Below are 22,004 nucleotides of genomic sequence, written 5' to 3'. Positions count from 1 at the left end.
ACTGGATAAAACTGTAATTAATATTAATTTAATTATTAACATTAGTTTACATCGTTACACCATTAATTCACCACATCGGGTTAAAAACACACAACAGGAAAGTCTGTCTGACTGATGTCTGTCACAAACTTTCATTATTTCCTTCAAATGAGAGGAATAAAAGACTTTAAATACTCACAGTAGCATCAGAGGGAGAGTCTGAACTGCCTTTGGGAAATTCCGTCATCACGTGACCTAATTGGAACAACCAGGCTCTCCTATTGGCTACCAAAAACTCGACAGCGTGAATTGGAACAAGCGAGCGATGTGATTGGCCGAGCTGAGTAGCATTTGGAACAACCTGGAAGTGATGCGAACGGCGCTATGACAGAGCTGTAGTCCCAGAAACAACGGCGCGGGTTCGAGTCCCGCTGACGGCGCTATGCTGCAGGTCTACTCCCTACTAACCTGTCTGCTTCTCTACTAACCTGTCTAATAAAGCCAACAAAAGACCAAAAAAATAACTTAGAAAAGCTCGAAGATTAATTTAATCTGGATTAAACAAACTCAAACCTTCTGTGATGTGTTGCTAATATTATGACATCATTTGGGGCGTTTTAAGAAATTCGGCATAAAAAATATTACTGGTTTCTGTCATATTTCACTGAAGCAAAGTTTACAAGAAAACGTGATTTTAATATTTATCAGCGGCTTGTAGTTTTTATTGAACGAGAGCAGAAGCACTTTTAAAAAACGTCACTTCCGGTGACGATGTCTGAAACGTAAATAAACTTTACATGATCAGATATTAAACAAAAACCAGCCTGTCGGTTTAACTTCTTCACATAAAACAGAAGACAAATGTTGATTTCACATAATTTCAAGATCTTTCTTCTGTTTATTTTTCCTCTGAGTTTGACTTTTGATTCAACCAGACTCCGTTTAGAAATCCTCTCATTTTAAAGTTTCCGTGTTCATTAGCGACTAATAAAAACGATTCTTAACAACTTTGGGATTTTTATGAATCGTGTCGGACGTTTTAATAAAATCGGCGGATAAATAAAAGTCAAAATAATTCATGTTTAAATGAAAATACATTCCGTTTACTTTCCGAGGAGCGAATCCTGGAGGAGGAACTTCTGGTTTTACTGAAAATATCTGTTTATTCTCTGTTTACGAGCCGAACCTCTCAGCAGAACCTCCAGATGTAGAAAAAAAAAGCTTTAAATCGTGTGAAGGAAGTTTAAAGTTTCATAAAGACAGAAAAAAACGTAACTTATCGGATTTTTAAGCATGAATTTAAACTACAGTTAAATCAGAGCGGCTCGTTTTGAGGCAGAATCATGAAAATAAAGAATTAAACGCTTTTAATCAGAAGGTTTTATTAAAATGATTGAAGTTTGGAGGACAATCAGACTCACCTGCTGCTGCCTGATCAGTGATCTCACAGCGACACCTGGCGGACACATGTAAGAACTACAACAGCTTCACTTCCGGGTCAGTGTGCGTTTGTGTGACGAGGGACAGAAAGTAACTGCAGTTTATTCTATTATTCTATTATTATGTTCTGTTCTGTTGTAAATAAATGAGATGAGAACATCCAGTAGAAGCTGCTCTTTATTTTCTCTTTTCATGAACAACATAAATTGACTGATTTCCATCAAACTCTTTATTTCTTCTCTCTTATTTTCATTTATAAACAAATATATATTATTGTATTTAAATGTTTAGAAGCATTTAGAGCAGGAGAAGTGAGTAAAATGAACTGATGTGATTCTGTAAAGCTGTTTGTGGGTAAATTAGTGCCATTTAGATTCACAGTGAGGACATAAAGGTGAATTAAAAAAAGTTGAAGCAGAACAAACAGCTGGAGAACCAGGTTCTGCTGGGTCTGATCCTCTGTTTGTCTGTTTGTTCAGCAGGCAGGAGGATGGTCTCTCTGTCTCTTTGTCTCTTTGTCTCAGCTGCTCTGCATACAAATCCCAGACTCCTCCTCGGCTCAGACTCACACAGAAACCCGTCCAGAGTCCAGACCCAGGCAGCGGGTCGGGGAGAGTTTGTGTCTCAGCAGCTGCAGAACTTGCAGCTCAGCACTGATCTGTGTCCAGGGCTGGTTCTAGTCCTCTGTTCTGCTGGTTGGAGGCTCCAGAGTGTTCTCAGAACTGAACCCTGCAGCTGCCTTCAGATCCAGCTGTTCCCTCAAAGCCTCCTCAGAGCCTGGCCGCTGGTGTGTTGCAGCTTGTAACACACGTACTAAACTGGGAACGATACAGAGAAGATTAGCATGGCCCCTGGCGCAAGGATGACACGCACAATCGTGAAGCGTTCTCACTTTTCGCTTTTCATAAAAGCATATTGTAACCCTAATTATTATCGTAATAAAAAAATAACAATGAATTTTGGTAATATTTGCGTTTTGGTGAAACAGCACCGCCCTGACTGCATCGGTGTCGCTCAGGCGGAGAGTGGTACTGCAGCGGCTCAGACACAGACAGGCGGAAACAACCGAAAAGTACAAAATGACAAAACACCGGCTGACGTTCACTGAGAATCATGAAAATAAATCCTTTTAATCAGAATTAACCCACATAAACTGTAGGAAACGTCCTGATGTGCGGTCTGTAAAGGTAACGTCTCTACAGCCGGACTCCGTTCATTTTCTGTCCATTTTACATTAATGTGAAGCAACGATGAAGTAGCGGTGAGCGAGAGGATAACATTAAAACTGAACTTAAATACGCGCTCTGCCCTAATTTCAATCATTGCCGAATGAAAGAAGAGATTCGGAGAAGTTACAGAAAAGCTCTCCTGTCTTATGTCACCCATTAGGCGGTGAGAAATCGAACCGAGTCTTTATTCTGCCGGGTTTTGAACGGAGCTCGACGGAGACCGACGTCAGCACCGAGTACAGACAGCGGAAATAACACACACTTCAGGCAGCGTCCTTCAAAATAAGAGTCACAGAAAATTCTGTGGTTTTCTGCCAAAACGGTGACTAAATGTTATTAATGCATCAACATAACTCGATTTAATCTACGAGGCTGATAACGAAATATTACAGGCCAGCTAATAACTGGATAAAGGCTTAATTTCAGGAAGCTGCTCGGTGCCGGAACTTGTCGGTTGGAGTCAGACTGAAGCTAAACGGTTAAGGTGACCCAAGGTCAAATCAATTAACAATCTGATGATTATTAACAAGTAATTACCGTCTTTTAAACGACGTCAAAACTTTCCCCACTAATTACTGAAGCAAAATTAACTTGTTGACACTTTTTTGACAGACTAAAAGTTAACATTGTAGAAGTTAAACTACTGTTAGCCACTAACCTGGAGGCTAATGGAGTTCTCCTTCCGTCGGTGTCCGTTACCGGAGCTGACCGTCGTCTCTCCGCTGTAACATCGACTCCTCATTAAGGTACTTGACGGTACAACCGGGTCCGTTAGCTCAGAGTCCCGTTAGTTACCGTTTAATGAACGTCTTTCTGCTGATTGATCCGAACCGAGCCGCGCCACGGAGAACGGGAAATTAACACTGATGGAGGAAGCTGCATCCGGCGCTGTTATTCCAAAATAAAACCATATTAAAGAGTCCTGCGGTGCTTGGAGCTGCTGCTCAAAGTTCAAATGATTCAGTTAAATTGAGAAACTTACAGGAAACAAATAAAAGGCCATTAAATGCATTCGAAATCTAAAATGTTGTAAAAATTAAACTAAATGTGAAAATATTTATTAAAGTAAGCTGTGGTTTGGTGCTGTCGCTAGCTTTACTAGCTGCTAGGTAGCAATTTAGCTAGCAGCTAGCTCGTTCCATTCATGCTAACTAACAGAGCTAACAGTTATTTATTTTATACAGTTTCTAGCTAACAGGAGCGGGAGGTTTGAGGCACCATAGAGTTCAGCTAAATCTTCACACTGTTAAAGGATGAAATATTTATAAAAGCTTTGTGTGGAAACTGTTTTGTCAGCTAGCTTTTGCCGTGTTTTCCTCTCTGCTAACCTTTCAGCTACCAATAGGGTTGCCACCTTTCAGAAATTAAAATAAAGGATGCCCACCACGGTTCCTCGGGGCCACAGTTCAATAAAGTTGGAAAGAAATTCACAGATTCAGACTTCCAGTATCAATAACTCATTAGATAAACGTTGTCAAAACTTAAACGATGCCTCTTTTCCATCGTTGTAAGGTAGACAATGTGCTACAAGCCCAGTTTTATCTAAAGTAGCTGTCTTTCAAGTTGCAGGAATAAGATTGGTGTCAACAGGAGCCAGTTGAAGGCTGCAGTGATTTTGGTGACACTACAGTGTATAAGAGTGAAGTGTTGGAATATTTGTGTCTCTCTTCCCTATTGCAGGGGTTTTGCAATTTGCAGCCGGCTGCGCATAAACACCAATGTTATTTCTGCAGCTACTTTTGATAATACTGGGCATGTAGCACATTGTCTACCTTACTATGATGGAAAAGAGGCATTGTTTATGTTTTATAACCTATATCTAATGAGTTATTGATGTCAGAAGTCTGAATCTGTGAATATCTTTCCAACTTTACTGAACTCGGAGCCACTGCCAGCCAAGGAGTGGTATATTGAATTTTGAAAAAAGCATTTAGCCATACTTAATGCTTTAAGTGCTTTATTAACACGAAACTAAGAATTTTGTATTGTTTTATTATCACAGGTTCTGTCTGAAAAGAAGTGGCCTCATTTTAAACAGTGAAACCAACTAATAAAATAAAATGTAATGAGCAACCAGTGTGCAATACTGGACTCTGCAAAAACATAAACTAAATGCAGAATACTGGACAAAGAAATTCTCTACACAGTTGTTTTTATCATCTAAATCTTATCTTAACACCATGAATGTATTAACTTATTTATGTGTGTATGCATGTATTTATTGATTATTTATTTAGTACTGCTAACATATCAGAGTTCTGAGTTTTTCTTTAGGCACCATTTATTGATTACATATAGGCTATTTTATAAATGTTTATTAAAAACTAAAAAGCATTAAAAAATAATGAACAACATATACATTTATTGAGTCACTAAACTAGTGTAGAGTCTATGGCCACATCAGTAGGATTACAAGCATCCTCTGGTAAATTCACAACCAGATACTGATGTCTCTCACCATAAGGACTTCAGAAGATGATTAGATGATGATAAACTGTGACCTGCTGGTTGGGTTCTCTCTGTTCTCATGGTTCTTACATGTTGGTCTCCTGATGCTGCCTTACTTCAGCTAATCCATGAGCAACAGAAAACACAGTTTGTACCCATTGCCAGGGGTTCGACTCTTCCCACTCACGTCTGTACTTTTGCAAACGTTTTTGCTTCTTTGGACGTGGTGGAGTTTCAGGTGGAGACATTTTTAAATGTGCGGGAGCAGCAGCGTCTGTAACCAGGCAACCTGAGACAGGACCAGGTAGGACCACAGGACTGGACACACAGAGAAGTCTGAGGTCTGTCCGCTGGACCTTGCATCGGGTCCTCGCTACATAGGTCCAACGACGATGAAATTGGCTGTCCTTAATATTTCCTGTGTTTTATTTTGTTCATTCTACAGTTTGGATGAGTGTCTGACAGACGTGTACGGGACATTTATGTAAATATGGAACAACTTGTGTTCCGTATTGATTCAATACGGGACGCAACAATTAATTGTCAAATAAAGGACGATTCCATATTTTAAGGGACGGGTGGCAACCCTAGCTACCAGCTAGCTTGTTTAGTCAATGCTAACTAGTAGAGCTAGCATATTTTATTCACATATTATCTGCATATTACAGTGTTGTGTGTAAACAGCTCATTTTAAAAATAATAAAAACCTGGACTAAGAAATCAAACAGGTAAAGTTTACAGTAAAAGGTAAGCCAGACACAACATGGAATTTAATCACTTAGTCCAGTTAAAATATCATTTCCTTTACTGTGGCTTTAATTGAAGCAAAAATAAAAAATTGAACACTTTTAAAAAAACTAGATTACTATTTTAAAAACTTCCATTCAAAACTCAGTCACTTTAATATTCAGACTTAAAGTTTGTGTTCAGGTTTTTCATTTTGGTTTCATTCAGTTCAAAGTTGAACAAACACAAAACAACGTGGTTATTTTACGGCTTTATTCTCTGAACAGACCCACAGCTTTGGCAAAGTTTTAGTCATAACAGTCGAGACCATAAAGCTTTTTGAACTGATGGAGGATTTCTTCAGCTACCATGGCAACCACTGTAACAACAACAACAACAATAATAATAATAAGAAGAAGAACAATAATGATCAGGACAGCTGAAACTTCATATTTCAAATATATACAAATAAATCAAGCTTCACAAAATCAGAACCACAAAATATCATAAATATCATCATTAGAAGTTAAACACAAACATTAATCCTTCTGGTCCGAACATGTCTCCGACTCATCAATGGTTTTCATTAACAGCCTGGTTACCTGGTTATCTGCTTACCTGGTCACCAGGTAACCATGACAACATTAGCTTGGGTTTCTGAGTGTTTACCAGATGATCCAGAAGGTCTAGAGGTCTTTAGAGGTTTTCAGGTGTATTTTTGAACTTTGAACCAGGCTAGCTGCTTTATGCTAAGCTAGGCTAACTACCTCCACCTCACAGACTGTATTTGAAAGGTGGGCGTGGCCACAGTGAAGCCTCCAGTTTGGAGTTTTAGCTCTGAAATCCTGTTTTTTATTTTAACGGGATGTTAAAACGGGGCTGTAGATCTGACTGATGGATTGAGGACTTCATTCTCCACTGATCTATCATGTTTTCCTCTGAGTGGAACCAAAATTTACTCAATCAACAACACACTGTGTTAGAGGAACCTTGAAAACACAGATTAAGACCATAAACTCCTGAGGAGAATGCTAACTGAGGTAATGGAAAAAGATTTATTTTCTCATTCTGCTGTGGAGCCTCCTGCTGGCTGAGGACAGGATGCAGGTGGAGAACATTCAGAGGCTTCGTCCATCTTTTTAACAGTGTATTCCAAAGGTTCTGAAAAGGTTCCTGCAGACATTTATTGGTGACGTCTCGGTTCAAACGTCACCACTAAAAGTCTTTCTGTGGTTCCACCAGGTTCTAGACTTTTAAACATTTCATCTGCTCGAGTCTCCGCTGCTCATCTGGTAAATAAAAGTTCCCAACAAACGGCTGAACACCACCGGACTGTTCTCTGAGGAACCTCAACGTTGGAACTGTTTTTCTGTTCTCATGCACAGAAGTCACATCACTGGAAATATCACAGCAGAAGACAAGAATCAGCTGCTACTACAGGAAGGCCACGAGGAACGTCAAGAACACAAATATAAAAAGCTGGCTGTGTTTGTGGACAACATACGGAACATCGACATCTCACTGAAGCATGCACGAGTCCCTTCAACCTTCACTCAACAGAAGGAACATCAGATGTTCTGCAGAGAACAAACTGGAATTCTTCATGGAAACACTGCTGCAGAAGCTTCAAGAACACTGGTAAAGGTTCTACAGAAATAAATGAAACCAGGATCAGCAGCTTTTATAGAAAGTCTTGGCTTTAGAACTCCAAAAAATCCTTTAGAACAAACCAGAACTAAGAAATATGAGAACGTCACTCATGTTCCAGCCTCTTTAAACTGGTTCACAGTAAGTTTAGGTTCTTTAAAATGGTTCCCATTAAGTTTGGGTTCTTTAAAATGGTTCCTAGTAAGTTTGGGTTCTTTAAACTGGTTCCTAGTAAGTTTGGGTTCTTTAAACTGGTTCTTTAAGCCTTTCGGTCTCTTACGTTTCGTCTCCAAACTGTTTTTCTTGATTCTATTTGAGTTTTATTTTCCTGCTGCTGTTTGAACTTTGTGTTCTGTGTTCTTTATTGGACTTTTAGGTTCTGACTGATTGGATCATGAATCGTTCTCTGTGACTAAAGATGATCAACGTTCTAACTCCAGGATGATGCTTCATCAGCTGCTTGATGAGTTTAACTGAAGTCCGGTTCTTTACTTCTCATGTTATTTCTTTAAAAGACTTTTTTTTGGGTCACCAACAGAAATCCTTCAGGTTGTTTCAGGATGAAAGCAGCAGATGTTCTTCATCTGAACTCTGCAGCAGAACGTTAGAATAAAACAATCAGAATAAAAGTGTTTGTTGGATCCAGAGTTTATCTCTGAATGTTTCTGCTGAAGTCTGAGAAAAAATAACTTTATTTAAACAAACTTCACGACAAATCTGTGGATTTAGGAAAAGTTACTGAATTCTGTTTAAAAGCTGAAAGATTTGAAAATATCTCAGAAACACTTGGAACATTCCTGAAACATTCTACAAAACATCTTCAGACTACCAGCTGATCCACCAACGTGTCTGAGATGATTTGGAGGTTTCAGAACATCTGCATCCAAAGACTCACAACCGAAAGGAAACAGGAAGTTAAAAAGTAGAAATGGCGTCCAGAGACTGAAGGCATCGCGGTGCTTCGAGGTCTCCAAGAGGTCTCCTGCCCCAGAACCAGAACCAGAACCAGAACCTCAAAGCTGCAGATTAAACATCTAGAAGAAGATCCAGTAAAAACAAACTGCTTCCTGCTTTTCTGATCTTTTGATAAAAGTTAAACCACAAATAATAAAACTGGATAAAAAAGTTTTTAGACTTTGAAAAACTCTCAGGTCTGATTTGAAAAATTGCAAGAAACTCCAGAGATGATGGACTAATGAGCAGATCCTGGTCTGAAGGCCAAAATGTAGGAAGAGTCTCTGGAAATACAGTTTAATATCCACAACGTGACCTTCAGTGAGAAGACCTCCAGTCTTGTGGAACCGCTGGAGGTCTTTGTAGAACCTCTTTAGGTCTTTGTGGAACCTCTGGAGGTCTTTGTGGAACCTCTAAAGGTCTTTGTGGAACCTCTGGAGGTCTTTATAGACTCTAAAGGTCTTTGTGGAACCTCTGGAGGTCTTTGTGGAACCTCTAGAGGTCTTTGTGGAACCTCTGGAGGTCTTTGTGGTCTTTTAAGGTCTTTGTGGACTCTGAAGGTCTTCGTGGAACCTCTGAAGGTCTTTGTGGACTCTAGAGGTCTTTGGGTCTCTGAAGTAGCACGTTGAGGATCCTCCTCCAGAGATGATGGACTAATGAGCAGATCCTGGTCTGAAGGCCAAAATGTAGGAAAAGTCTCTGGAAATACAGTTTAACATCCACAGCGTGACCTTCAGTGAGAAGACCTCCAGTCTTGTGGAACCGCTGGAGGTCTTTGTAGAACCTCTTTAGGTCTTTGTGGAACCTCTGGAGGTCTTTGTGGAACCTCTAAAGGTCTTTGTGGAACCTCTGGAGGTCTTTGTAGACTCTAAAGGTCTTTGTGGAACCTCTGGAGGTCTTTGTGGACTTTTAAGGTCTTTGTGGACTCTGAAGGTCTTCGTGGAACCTCTGAAGGTCTTTGTGGACTCTGAAGGTCTTCGTGGAACCTCTGAAGGTCTTTGTGGACTCTAGAGGTCTTTGGGTCTCTGAAGTAGCACGTTGAGGATCCTCCTCCTCCTCTGGAAGCACTTCATGGTGACTTTGGCTCCAGATGAACCAGATTTAGGAGATGCAGCATCATGTGGGACCAAACAAAGCCTGAACTGAAACATCTGTCCAAACGTTCTCCGGCAGAAATGAGTTCTTCCTCTTTAGAGCTGACAGACTCTGAATAATCTTCTTGCAGCATTTTAAATATCCACAAAGTTCTTCTGCAGATGAATCCGACTCTTCTGGTTTATTCAAGCTTCATGTTCAAGGTTTTTTCTGCAGCTCTGAGATCAGATCAGCTGATCGAAGTTCTGAAGCTGTAAAAGGTAGAAACCTGCAATGAAGACGCAGCTTCAGGTGGATCCTGGATCTGAACCAGGATCAGTCGGTTCGGTTTCATCGTCCTCCTGCTTCCTGAAACATCCAGAACTCAGATCATCTGAGAAACATCAGGAAACATCTGCTCATCCTGCTGAGGAGCTTCTCCTCCTCCTCCTCCAGGTTTAGAAGTCGTAGTCCCACCCAGAGTTGTCGTCTGGCGGCGGTTCATCTGTGTCTTCAGGGAAACTGTCGAAGTTACTGGTGTCGGTCGCAGATGAGACCTGAACACAGAAACACACAAAGTCAGAAAAACATGGAGATGGAAAAACATCTACAGGATGAGGAGATGGTAGGAGCTTCAGGGGAAAGCAACTGGAGGTTCTGGAAGACGTTTCTAGGAATGTCTTCCAGGATCTCCAGTTCTAGATCTCCTATGACTACCAGGACCTGGATGACTGAGAATCTAGAAGTCTGAGGAGACAACATCAGTTCAGAGTTTAACATCTGAGGAAACCTGGTGGACACGTTGGTTCCTGGTTTATTCTAAGTTTTAAAGTCCTACTGCCAGAAGACATCTCTGAATTCTCTCTCCTTCTTCATGTCCTTCTGATTCCACAGAGCTGCAGGACTGTAAAAATGAACCACAGTGAAGAAAAACGAGTCTAAAAACACCAGAAGTTCTTGGAGGAACGAACCTTCAGGGTGTGGAGTTTGTGGAGCGTTTGATTGGTACTTACCCCAGGTGTGATGGGTGGAGTCAGAGTTCCTTTCTTTAGCCCCTCCCAGTTAAAACCTTCAAACCACCTGAACACAAACACTCAGAGTTACTTCGTGTTCTGTAAACGTTCTAAACGTTCTGTGGTTGCTGCTCACTCACTTGTGCTTCTGGATGTCTTTGACTCCGTTCTTCAGGTTTCCGAGTCTCTCCGACGGATTATCTCTGAAACACAAATGTTCCTTCAGTATTGGTTCTGCAGGTGAGAACAGGCTCCGCCCACAGCACCTCCTACCTGCACAGCTTCTTGATGAGGTTGCCGGCGTTCTTGGTGATCTTCTTGGGGAACTCGATCATGTCGATGCCCCTCAGGATGACGTTGTAGGTCTTCATGGGATCCGGACCTGAGAACGGAGGACTGGACAGACAGACGGAAGCTGTGAGAACCCGACTCTGCTGCCGTGGCAACCACTCCACCCGCGCACCTGTGGGTTCCTCACCTGCCTGTCAGCAGCTCGTACATCAGGATGCCCAGAGACCAGTAGTCTGCTGAGACGTCATGGCCTTTGTTCAGGATGATCTCAGGAGCAACGTACTCTGGAGTCCCGCAGAATGTCCAGGTCTTCTTACAGAACCCAATCTTCTTCGCAAAACCAAAGTCCACCTGAAAACACACAGCTGGTAACACCTGAACTCACGGTTCAGTATTTATCTCTGAGCAGTTGAATCTGTTAAAACCAGGGAAACTATTAGCTTAACTTAGCATAATGACTGGAAACCAGAGGAAAAGTATTAGCTTAGCTTAGCATAAAGACTGTAAACAGGGGAAACTATTAGCATAGCTTAGAATAAAGACTGGAAACAGGGGAAACTATTAGCTTAGCTTAGCATAAAGGCTGGAAACCAGGGAAACTCAACCTTAGTTTAGCATAAAGAGGAGAAACCAGGGGAAACTTCTAGCTTTGTTCAGCTTAAGGACTGTAAACCAGGGGAAAATCCTAGCTTAGCATAGCATAAAGACTGGAAGCAAGCATCCCTAGCTTAGCTTAGCATAAAGACCAGAAACCAGGGGAAACCACTATCTTAGCTTAGCTTAGCTTAGCTTAGCATAAAGATTAGAAACAACAGGGGACTGCTATCTTTAGCTTAGCTTAGGGTCAAACCTGGAAACAAGGGAAAACCCACTCTCTTGATTTAGCTTACCCTAAATACTGACAACAAGGGCAAAACACTGATAGCTTAGCATAAAGACTACAAACAGTGCTAGCTTAGTTTAACATAATGACTAGGAACAAGAGAGAAACCTAGCTTAAGTTGGAACAAAACCTGGAAACAAGGAGAAGCAACTGTCTTAGCTTAGCTTAGCATGAAGATTTAAATGACACTTGGTGGTGGTTCCACTCAGAGGGTGGACCCCTCTTAGCCTAGCATGCTAACAGCAGTGGAAGTACCAGCTTGGCGTATCCTCGGCCGTCCAGGATGAGGTTCTCGGGTTTCAGGTCTCGGTAAATGATGCCTTTAGCGTGCAGGTAGGCGAAGGCTTCGAGGACACAGCCGGTGTAGAACCTGGTGGTGGAGTCTTCAAACGAACCCCTGAAACAGGTCAGGAAGCTGTAAAATGCTGACGGACATTTTCATCATCATCACCAACCTGGAGTTAAAAATGTTTTGATGGAGGTTACCTGTCCCTTAGCAGAGTCCACAGCTCTCCACCCAGACAGGCCTCCATCAGCATGTACAGGTACTTACTGTCTTTAAACGTCCGGTACAACCTGAACATAACAACAACCCATCAGTATAAATAATGTACTCAATGTACTCTGTTATTCTATTATATGTTGTATGTTGCTGCATTCAGTACTACTGTGTGTTTTATATGCTGTTCATCTGCTTTGATGTTAATGTTTGTTTAAAGCCAAAGAGCTTCATGAGTAAACAAACAACTTCTTCACTAAATTATTTTGTTTTCTGGACAAAAAAGTTCACTTACTGATATTGCATATTTTTATGCTTAAGTGACCTCGTGATTTCCCCTTGTTTACAGTCTTTTACTAAGCTAACAGTTTTCCCCCTTCCTGCCTTTATGGTAAGTTAAACTAGCCTTTTCCCCTTGTTTTCTGTCTTTTTACGGAGCTATGGTAACCGTTTTTGTCCATTTCCACTCTTTACATTAAGCTAAGCTAACAGTTTTTCCCTGCTTCTTGTCTCTATGCTAAGTTAAGCTAGCAGTTTCCCCATGTTTCCAGTCTTTATGTTAAGCTAAGTCATCAGCTTCTCCTTGTTTACAGTCTTTATGCTAAGCAAAAGTAGCAGTTTCCCTATGTTTGCAGTCTTTATGCTAAGCTAAGTCATCAGCTTTCCCTTGTTTACAGTCTCTATGCTAAGCGAAAGTAGCAGTTTCCCTTTGTTTTCAGCTATTATGCCAAGCTAAGCTAAGAGTTTTCCTCTGTATCCCACTTTTATGCTAAGCTAAGTTAGTGGTTTCCTAATGTTTGCAGTTTTTATGCTTAGTTAAACTAACAGTTTAAAGATAAAATAAGATTCAAAATTTGTTAATCGTGAAAGAATCTTTTGAAATTTTCTTCTTTACAGCTTTTATGCTAAACAAAGCTAGGAGTTGCCCCATTTCAGTCATTATGCTAAGCTAAGCTAGCATTTGCCCGTTTGCAGTCTTTATGCTAAGCTGAGCTAGCAGTTGCCCTGTTTACAGTCTTTATCCTAAGCTCAGTTATAAGCTTCCCCTTGTTTCAAGTCTTAATGCTAAGCAAAAGTAGCAGTTTCCCTTTGTTTTCAGCTATTATGCTAAGCTAAGCTAACAGCTTTCCCCTGTGTCCTGTCATTGTGCTAAGCTGAGCTAAGCTAGTGGTCTGCCATTGTTTCTAGTCTTTTTACTAAGCTAACAGTCTTCCCTGCTTCTTGTCACTAAGGTAGCTAAGCTAGCAGTGCCCCCTTGTTTCAAATCTTTATGCTAAGCTGAGCTAGAAGTTTCCCCTTCTTTCAAATCTTTATGCTAAGCTAAGCTAGCAGTTTCCCCTCATTTCCAGTGTTTGTGCTAGGCTAACATAGCAGTTGCCCCATTTGCAGTCGTTATGCTAAGCTAAGCTAAGTTACAGTTTGTCCTTGTTTCCAGTCTTTATGCTAAGTGAAAGCTAGCAGTTTCCCTTTGTTTTCATCTATTATGCCAAGCTAAGCTAATAGTTTTCCCCTGTATTCCATCTTTATGCTATTCTAAGCTAGTGGTTTGTGAAAAGTGCATGAATTCAATGAAATACTGTACTTAAATATGACGTGTGTTTCTGAGGTAATGAGTGCATTTTCTAATGAACAGTAAAACTGGAGTAAATTAATAATATTTGACATTAAAACCTGACAATGAAGTCGCAGTGCGCCTCGGTCATGATGTGTTTCTCTGATCGGATGTGTTCCTGCTGCCTCGTGTCCACGATGTGACGCTTCTTCAGTATCTTCATGGCAAACGTCTTGGCCTCGTCGCTCTTCAGCTGCACCTGGATGACAGGAGGTCACATGACAAGAGGTCACATGATAGAAGGTCACATGACAGAAGGTCACATGATAGAAGGTCACATGACAGCCGGTTCAATTCAGTTTTATTTATATAGTTCCAATTACAGTTCAAATTGTCTGAGTACTCTTTACAGAACCCATAAGGTTCTCAGCAGAACAGCCCTTACACAACAGGGAACCTTTAACAGAACATCTAAACTACTGTGTTTGGTTGTTTGCTTGGTTCTTCAACATGCTCTGACGTGTTCCTTAAACATTCTGAAGGGTTCCACTGCACATTAACAGTCTCTGAGCTGTAATTAGAACATGACATAATCCTCTATTTGTGGCCGGTTCTTCGTGTTACGTTATCTGAGCTCCGGCTGAAATGTTGGAGGAACGAGGTGCTGATGGAGGAACGGCAGCAGCTGGAGGAAAACTGGAACATGCTAACATCCAGACGGGTCCAGAAACATTAACGGAACATCGAACTGCTAAACTGAAACTAAACTGAAATAAAATAATAATAATAATAATAATAATAATAATAATAATAATAATAATAATAATAACTGATTTAAACTGATTGGTCCGTGTTCTCGACATGATGTAAGCTGATCGGTTCCGTGTTCTTGCCATGATGTAAACTGATCGGTCCGTGTTCTTGCCATGATGTCAGCCCATGCTGAGGCCAGGCAGCAGATTGGAGGTCAAGATTTTCCTCCGTCTATAAATATCTGTACTCTACAGACCCTGAGGAGGTTCCTTCCAGTTTTTGGACAAACCTCTGCAGGGGTTCCCTTAGGCTCCGCCCCCCTCGCCACCAGAGCAGCAGCCAATCATGCTGCTGGATCCATCAGACTGGAAGTGTATGGAGGACTAAAAGTGCCAAAATTAAATAAATAAATACATCATTAAATAATTAATTAAATATGTCATTAATTAATTAAAATTGGAATTAAATATTTCATTAATTAATTAAAATTGGAATTAAATATGTCATTAATTAATTAAAATTGGAATTAAATACTTAAATGTGTTATTAAATAAATATATCATTAAATAATTAAATATGTCATTAATTAATTAAAATTGGCATTAAATATGTCATTAATTAATTAAAATTGGAATTAAATACATAAATGTGTTATTAAATATGTCATTAATTTATTAAAATACCAATTCATTTTAAGTAAAAAACATATTTCATTATTTCACTATTTAATTAATTATTTCATGGTCCTTGTGTTGCAGTGGATCATGAATTTATTTTATCTGTCAACCTCGCCCGTCAAAGTCGGTGGGCGGATCCTAACACCTGATTGGTTACCCTGCACATCAAGTCAAGGCAAATCGATTCCAGATAATGGATTGACGCAGAGCTTGTGAACACATTCCGATACACTGGGTGGCGCTATTCACCTCTACGTTGGTTTGGATACTCAATAAAACAAAACTTTATTAGCAACCGCTAAAGACTCGGTCCTCTTTCCCAAATGTTGATACATGCGGTGCAAGACAAATTTTCCTTTAGCATTTCCTTTAGCATCTACTCGGCGCGCCACGGCTCGTCTCGGTTTAGTTGTTTTTCCATTACATTGAGAACCACCTCATCGTGGGTGGAGTCGTCATAGCACGGCGGCCCGAAAGTCCCTTACCGTCATTTCTGTGCGACACAAACGCAATGCAACAATGTACATGGAGGCGATAGTACACCTGCTGCTCGGTCTGTGGCTTTCTGTCAGATTCAGAGTAATAGAAGAGTCGGAGAAAGCTGAGAGCGGCGAGTCGAAACACTGAGGAGACACACAGGAGAGTTTGGGAGGCGATGCAGCAGTATCAAGCCGAAGACAAGAGGATATGAACTAGACGACATATGAGGGTAAGCTAATGCTAGTTCGCTAGCTATCGTGTATCAGTCCTGTGAACGACCCTGTAATGGCTGCAGTTTATCGCTGTTAGGTATTAAAATATGTGTGCTGTGTATGTGTTTCAGATGCTGTCTGATGAGACTTCATGGGATTTACCTGAAGCAGCAGCACATGAGCCTGCAGTAGCACAAGGTGTAGAGGAGGAGGGCAGAGATGTACAGGATGCACTGATGCACTACGTGTCATGCAAAGTTATTCTTCTTGTTATACTTCTGTTTTTCGGTCCCCGGACCGCTATTGTTTTCTTTAATGCAATTCTGACAATAAACTTTTGTAGATGTGTCTATGCTATTGTTTGTTTGTGAAGGTTAGCAAGATTAAATAAAAAATTAAACGCCAAAACATTAAAACAGCTGTTTTAAGAAAATTACAGTTTGATAAATCAGTATTGCTTTGGTGTAATTCAGTCACCGGAATTATGAACCATAAAGGAGTTTGTGTTAAAACATGTTAAATCCCATTAAACACAAATACATTATTAGGGAATATAGAATTGTTTGGTTCAGACTGTTGACTCTTTTTCTACCAGTGTCTTAACAGACAAAATGAGAAGTTGTGATGCAGTCACATAAGTCACAAAATAGTTTATTAGTCAGCAGCAAAATCAAAACTATTTACAATGTGCAAAGTACAAACTGTGGTGGGCCTCTCCTACAGTGGAGGGCTAAAAGTAAAACTATATACAACTACAGGTGCTGGTCATATAATTAGAATATCATGAAAAAAGTTGTTCATTATTTCAGTAATTCCATTGAAAAAGTGAAACTTGTATATTATACTCATTCATTACACAGAGACTGATATATTTCAAATGTTTATTTCTCTTAACTTTGATTATACCTGAATACTAACAAAAATCTCAAATTTGGTATCTCTGAAAATTAGAATATTGTAGAAAGGTTCAATATTGAAGACACCTCTAATCAGCTAATTAACTCACAACACCTGCAAAGGCCTTTAAATGGTCTCTCAGTCTAGTTCTGTAGGCTACACAATCATGGGGAAGACTACTGACCTGACAGTTGTCCAAAAGACGAGCTTTTTCATGATATTCTAATTATATGACCAGCATTTGTAAATCTCAAGTCTATGGGAGGTGGACTCGCTCACACTCGCCGGCTGCCCACTGCCTACCCAGCTACCCCAGCTGCCCCAGCACACCCAGCACTGCCTGCCCCAGCTGCCCCAGCACACCCAGGAATGACTGGTTGAAGGCAGTATTCTGGGCCATCTCCTCCCGCTGCAAGGCCGCTTCATTCTCTCTTGCCTCGCTGAGGAGCAACCAGATGTTCTCATCATGCTGGGCATGACTCCACTCCTCCTCAGCCTGCATCTCCACAAGTACGCTAGGAAGGTCCAATTTTCTGTTGCCCCTTTTCCTCTTGCCTAGACCAAAGACAGAAAAGTGATCAGAGTCAGCTTTAATGGCCAAGTAAGTACACAATATACACGGAATTTGGTTTCGGCTGTTGGTGTCATCCTAGGAATATGGAAGAGAATAATAAAAAATAAACAATAGAAAGAGGAACAGGGAGGAAAAAGAAATAGTAAAATAGAACACAATATAAACAGAAATGTACAGCTAGACTGGAATGTATGAACACATTAGCAAAATGGTAATTGCTATAAACACAGTAGTGGTGATTTTTGTGTACAGGGCTCTGTAGTCCAAATGTCCAGGGTGAGTGGGGTCTCTGATGATGTTTTCTGCAGTCCGTACTATGGGCTGTAGTCTGTTTCTGTCCTGCTGTGTGGTTGATCCAGAGGTGCACAGGACAGATCGGATGACTGCAGTGTAGAACTGGATCAACAGCTCCTGTGGCAGGCCATGTCTCCTCAGCTGTTGTAGGAAATACATCCTCTGCTGAGCCTTTTTCAGGAGGTCCTGAGAGATTGTAGTCCCCAGGAGCTAGAAGGACTCCACAGCTATGATGTGATGTGTTTAGCCACCCGTCCATCCATTTTCAATCATGATCATGTCTTTGATACTTTAATAAACTTCTGGCACTCTTCGCTTTAACCAAAGCACAAGCAGTAACTCCTCCACCACAAACAAAAACGACGTGGTGTGAACTTCATTTCATCCTGTGCACATTTTGGAGTTGCTAAGAAGAGCTATGTTTTCTCATTTTATGTATATTTTCATTCAGTTTCACAGCTACCTAGTGACTATAAGAAGAATGGTTGCAATACTACACTGCACCAGAACGTAAATTAATTAGAGTGACTTACTTGTTAAGTCAATGGAAAATAAATGCAGCTGCATGTGTTCTGTTTATGTGTCACTGTAGCTACATGTAGCTTTCATCAGGCGTTCCTGAGCTGGCTGCTGCACAGTTTGCATTTACACCTGCCTCAATTCTTGGTCATTGGTCTCGCTGTTCTGATCATGCTTGCAGGCATTTACACCTGTAGTAATAATAATACGAAAATCAACCATGCTCTCTGTTTACCGTGTCTTACCGGTGATAAGACGTTGCTGTGACGTGCTGGTGTCGGTGTCCGAGCTGGTGCTGGAGAGGAGACAGGGCAGCCGGGGGCTCCGCGACGGAGGTGGAGTAGGCTTCGCATGTGGAAAGGGATTCTTGAACAGAAATAAACACTCACTCTAAGTACAAGAAAAACACGGCATGCTGACTGAAGTATTAGCTTCTGAGAGCTAAACGTTAGAAACAGCAGCACGAAATACAAGCAGAGCACGGAGTTAGCGCCGATGGCTAACTAGCTATCTTATTGTCTGCTACAGGAGACAACGACGTTACTTTCTAAAAATACTTGTTTGCTTAAAAGAAGCTTGCCACCAATGGAATAAATGATGTATACGTTTCTTGAAGTCACAAAACACTCACCGTCCTCGAACGTCTCCAACAATGAAGCGGCTGAGTCTCCCTCCTGTTGCTCGCCGGTGCGGTGCCAGTAAATAGCGTCCATTAAACCTCTTCCAACACCTCCTGGTTGACCCACGCCGGCCGTTGTGGTCCTGGGTGGACCGATAGTCACTTTTGAGCTTTTTCAGCTTCTCCCTACACTGCTTCTGTTCTCTTTATATACAGTCTACTGTATATGTGAGCGGCCATCCGCTCAGAGACCTCCTGATAAACTTTCTCCGTCCAGCTCTCTCTGTATTCTTTGATCCACCACCAAAGACAAAGTCTCGACCTCTTCATTCACCCACGGTACAGGTCTGGCTGTCACATTAAAATTATGAAGAACAGAGAGTTTCGTGAAGAGCAATGCACACCGTCGCTGTTTACAGTCATTTTTTAATGCAGGATTTTGTTTTCGTGCTGAAGTTGCTCTGTGTCGTCACTCCCTGCCCAATCAGTGGCCTGCACTATGTAAACGCCACATTATCGGCTCATCTCAGCTCGCTGGGAACCTCAGCCGAGAAGGTGCTGAAAATTAGTCCGTATGGAAACGCTCGCAAACAAAGATGAGACGAGCCGTACCGTGCCGAGTAGATGCTTGTGGAATCGCGGCTAAACAAAGACGAGCGGAGCCGTGCCGCGCCGAGTAGGTCCTAAAGGAAAAGCGCTCGACACTCCGAGCATCGCTGCAATTTGACAGGCTGGTAATCCACAAAGAACGTGATGTTCCAGAACTTCCCTCGGTATGCCAAACGCCCTGGTCCCTGTGTGTGCTCCTGTTGCACCCTGGTACCAGAAAACCGGCGGAGTACTTCCTCTAAATTTGCAGTCACTCTACGGTCAACATCTTGGTCGGAAAGTGCGGAAATAACTTCAACAACTTCAATAAATTCCTCTGCTTTACACGCTACATGCTCGCGGTCAGCAGGTCCTGCTTCCACATACTCTGCAAGGTCTAAAATATCTCTCACCAACTCTCTAGAAAGTTCACAGCGACTCTCCCTCTACACAGCCTCCATGTTTAGAAAGACTTCTACTTCCGGTTTCAAGGCAGACAAAAGCAGTGGATTAGACTTGATTCACGTTAGTCCCGCCCACGGACTTTGACGGGCGAGGTTGACAGATAAAATTAATTCATGATCCACTGCAACACAAGGACCATGAAATAATTAATTAAATCGTGAAATAATGAAATATGTTTTTTACTTAAAATAATTGTTATTTTAATAAATTAATGACATATTTAATAACACATTTATGTATTTAATTCCAATTTTAATTAATTAATGACATATTTAATTCCAATTTTAACTAATTAATGACATATTTAATTATTTAATGATATATTTATTTAATAACACATTTAAGTATTTAATTCCAATTTTAATTAATTAATGACATATTTAATTCCAATTTTAATTAATTAATGAAATATTTAATTCCAATTTTAATTAATTAATGACATATTTAATTAATTATTTAATGATGTATTTATTTATTTAATTTTGGCACTTTTAGTCCTCCATAGAAGTGAAGCAGCTTCAAGTTTACGAGGAGAACTAACGAGCCCAGGACCTCATTAAGGAAAATAAACTTGTTAATTTAACACTCTGTTTTCATGGAAACCAATAATGCTGCTGCAGGTTTAGAACCAGGTTCCACTGGTGGTTCTGACTGGATCACATGAGGATGAACTGGTTTCCAGTTACTGATAGGCTACTGGAAAGTTACTGCAAATAACACAAGAAACACACTTGTTTCTCACTACAATGTTCTGACATTAAATATATTATTATTATTGTTATTATTTATTAATGTGATCTCAGACTGAACCTGGTTTTAGTTTCTAATTAAACTTGAACCTGAAGCTGAGTTTAATCTGATCTTCTTGTTGGAACAATGATGAGAAGAAACTGAAACAATTCGATCAGTCTCAGACTAAACCTGGTTCTGGTGCTGTTCTCTGAAGGTTCGGGTTCAGTTCTCTGAAGGTTCTAGACACTGGTTCTGTTCTCTGAAGGTTCTGGTTCTGTTCTCTGAAGGTTCTGGTTCTGTTCTCTGAAGGCTCTGGTTCAGATCTACTCACCAGCTCGACTCGTCCGAAGCCTCCGACTCCCAGCGTGTCGATGATGTTGAAGTCGGTGAGCTTCAGGCTGGAGAAGAAGGCGTTCTCGGCCTCGTACCTGCAGGTGAAACACAGAGAGCCTCGCTGAGCTCAGGAACCACCAGAACATTCTCACTAGAACCCTCAGCAGGGCAGGCGAAGGTTCTCCACACCTGCAGCATTTGACCACGTGGAAGAAGGGGAACTTCTTGGAGGTGTGGATGGAGAAGGAGGTGATGGGGAAGGAGGCTGGAGGAGCAGGGAGGCTGGTGAGACGCTGCCGCTGGCGCCTGGTCAGGTCAGGAAGGAGCTCCCTCATCTCCAGAACCAGCAGAACCACGCAGCAGGAGGGAACACTTTAGTCCACGTAGAACCAGGAATAAATCAGGAATGTGAAGGAACGTTGATCTGGACTTGTTGAGAAGCTGAAGCCTCAGGAGAAGGTTCTGCAGAGCGTCCGTAAGAGAACCGTCTGAAACGAATAGCTCCACGTCCAGTTCACATGATGGAGGCGGCGCTGGAGGTCCGAGGTTCTGCTGAGGGGGAACCGGCGCTGGTCCAGATCCTCCAGATCTCTGAGCATCAAGGTCACGAAGGAACCAACCTGAGCGGAGAACCTTAGATGGTTGTGATCTCCTGAAGACCAGCTGAGGGTCTGAAGGTCTGAAGGTCCAGCTGGAGCAGGACAGAACCTGAAACAGCCTCAGGTCCGTCTGAGCTGCAGCAGGAAATGCAGCCGCAGGAGGAGCTGCGACGCTGCTGCAGATATTTTTAGCTGCTGGACGGAGATCCTCAGAGGTGACCTCAACGTTCCCCTCCAACAAACCAGAGCTCCACTCCAGATAAACCAGATCTGACCTTTGGTGGTGAATCCTTCGTGTTTATTGTTTGTCTTTAAATTGATCTCAGTGTTTTTATTTACTTCCGGGTTCCAACAGAGAAAAGTTCAAACTAAAGTTTAGTTTTTAACAATAATAATTAAATTAATATTTTCTGTTTCTGTTCATCTTTTTCAGGAGTTTAATCTGTTAACATGAACAATTAATAAATAAAAATAATAACAAAGACTGATTATTATCATCATTAATTTTATTATTTTTTTTATTATTA

At 41.2% G+C, this 22,004-nt stretch overlaps 1 protein-coding gene, 2 long non-coding RNA genes and 1 other non-coding gene across 5 annotated transcripts; 2 read left to right on the top strand and 2 right to left on the bottom strand.

Annotated features, from left to right (window-relative positions):
• Positions 1-1,583: 1,583 nt before the first annotated feature.
• On the bottom strand, positions 1,584-3,508 carry LOC129347466 (uncharacterized). Its single transcript, XR_008599581.1, has 2 exons — positions 3,307-3,508; positions 1,584-2,237 (listed from the first exon to the last, which is right to left on the bottom strand). It is a non-coding gene; the product is annotated as an uncharacterized LOC129347466 (long non-coding RNA).
• LOC111585268 (U6 spliceosomal RNA) lies at positions 2,209-2,316 on the top strand. Its single transcript, XR_002747811.1, has one exon. It is a non-coding gene; the product is annotated as a U6 spliceosomal RNA (small nuclear RNA).
• Positions 3,509-6,080: 2,572 nt separating the features above from the next.
• Positions 6,081-21,629, bottom strand: LOC111585265 (cGMP-dependent protein kinase 1-like). 2 transcript variants are annotated; one of them, XR_008599481.1, is made up of 11 exons: positions 21,074-21,629; positions 20,877-20,979; positions 13,855-13,994; positions 12,171-12,260; positions 11,940-12,081; positions 10,989-11,152; positions 10,784-10,906; positions 10,651-10,713; positions 10,511-10,577; positions 8,917-10,054; positions 6,081-8,813 (listed from the first exon to the last, which is right to left on the bottom strand). XR_008599481.1 is itself a non-coding variant. In XM_055004578.1 (10 exons), the coding sequence occupies exons 1-10, from the start codon at positions 21,211-21,213 to the stop codon at positions 9,956-9,958; spliced, it is 1,131 nt and encodes a 376-aa protein (XP_054860553.1). In that variant the 5' UTR covers positions 21,214-21,629; the 3' UTR covers positions 6,081-9,955. The 2 variants fall into 2 exon arrangements, 1 of the variants encoding a protein (XP_054860553.1); XM_055004578.1 differs by having other exon boundaries at positions 6,081-10,054.
• Positions 14,866-16,416, top strand: LOC129347393 (uncharacterized). Its single transcript, XR_008599482.1, has 2 exons — positions 14,866-15,874; positions 15,989-16,416. It is a non-coding gene; the product is annotated as an uncharacterized LOC129347393 (long non-coding RNA).
• Positions 21,630-22,004: the final 375 nt, after the last annotated feature.

Source organism: Amphiprion ocellaris, chromosome 18, assembly GCF_022539595.1.
Source record: "Amphiprion ocellaris isolate individual 3 ecotype Okinawa chromosome 18, ASM2253959v1, whole genome shotgun sequence".
NCBI classification, from domain to species: domain Eukaryota; kingdom Metazoa; phylum Chordata; class Actinopteri; family Pomacentridae; genus Amphiprion; species Amphiprion ocellaris.
This window is presented reverse-complemented; position numbering and strand designations above follow the sequence as displayed.

Excerpts from the sequence above, each read along its gene's own strand:
- LOC111585265 (XM_055004578.1), bottom strand. The coding sequence starts at position 21,213 with ATGAGGGAGCTCCTTCCTGACCTGACCAGGCGCCAGCGGCAGCGTCTC. Across the intron at positions 20,980-21,073 it reads TTCTTCCACGTGGTCAAATG|CTGCAGGTACGAGGCCGAGA; the intron begins CTGCAGGTGTGG and ends TCTGTGTTTCAC. Across the intron at positions 12,261-13,854 it reads CACTGCGACTTCATTGTCAG|GTTGTACCGGACGTTTAAAG; the intron begins GTTTTAATGTCA and ends TGTTATGTTCAG.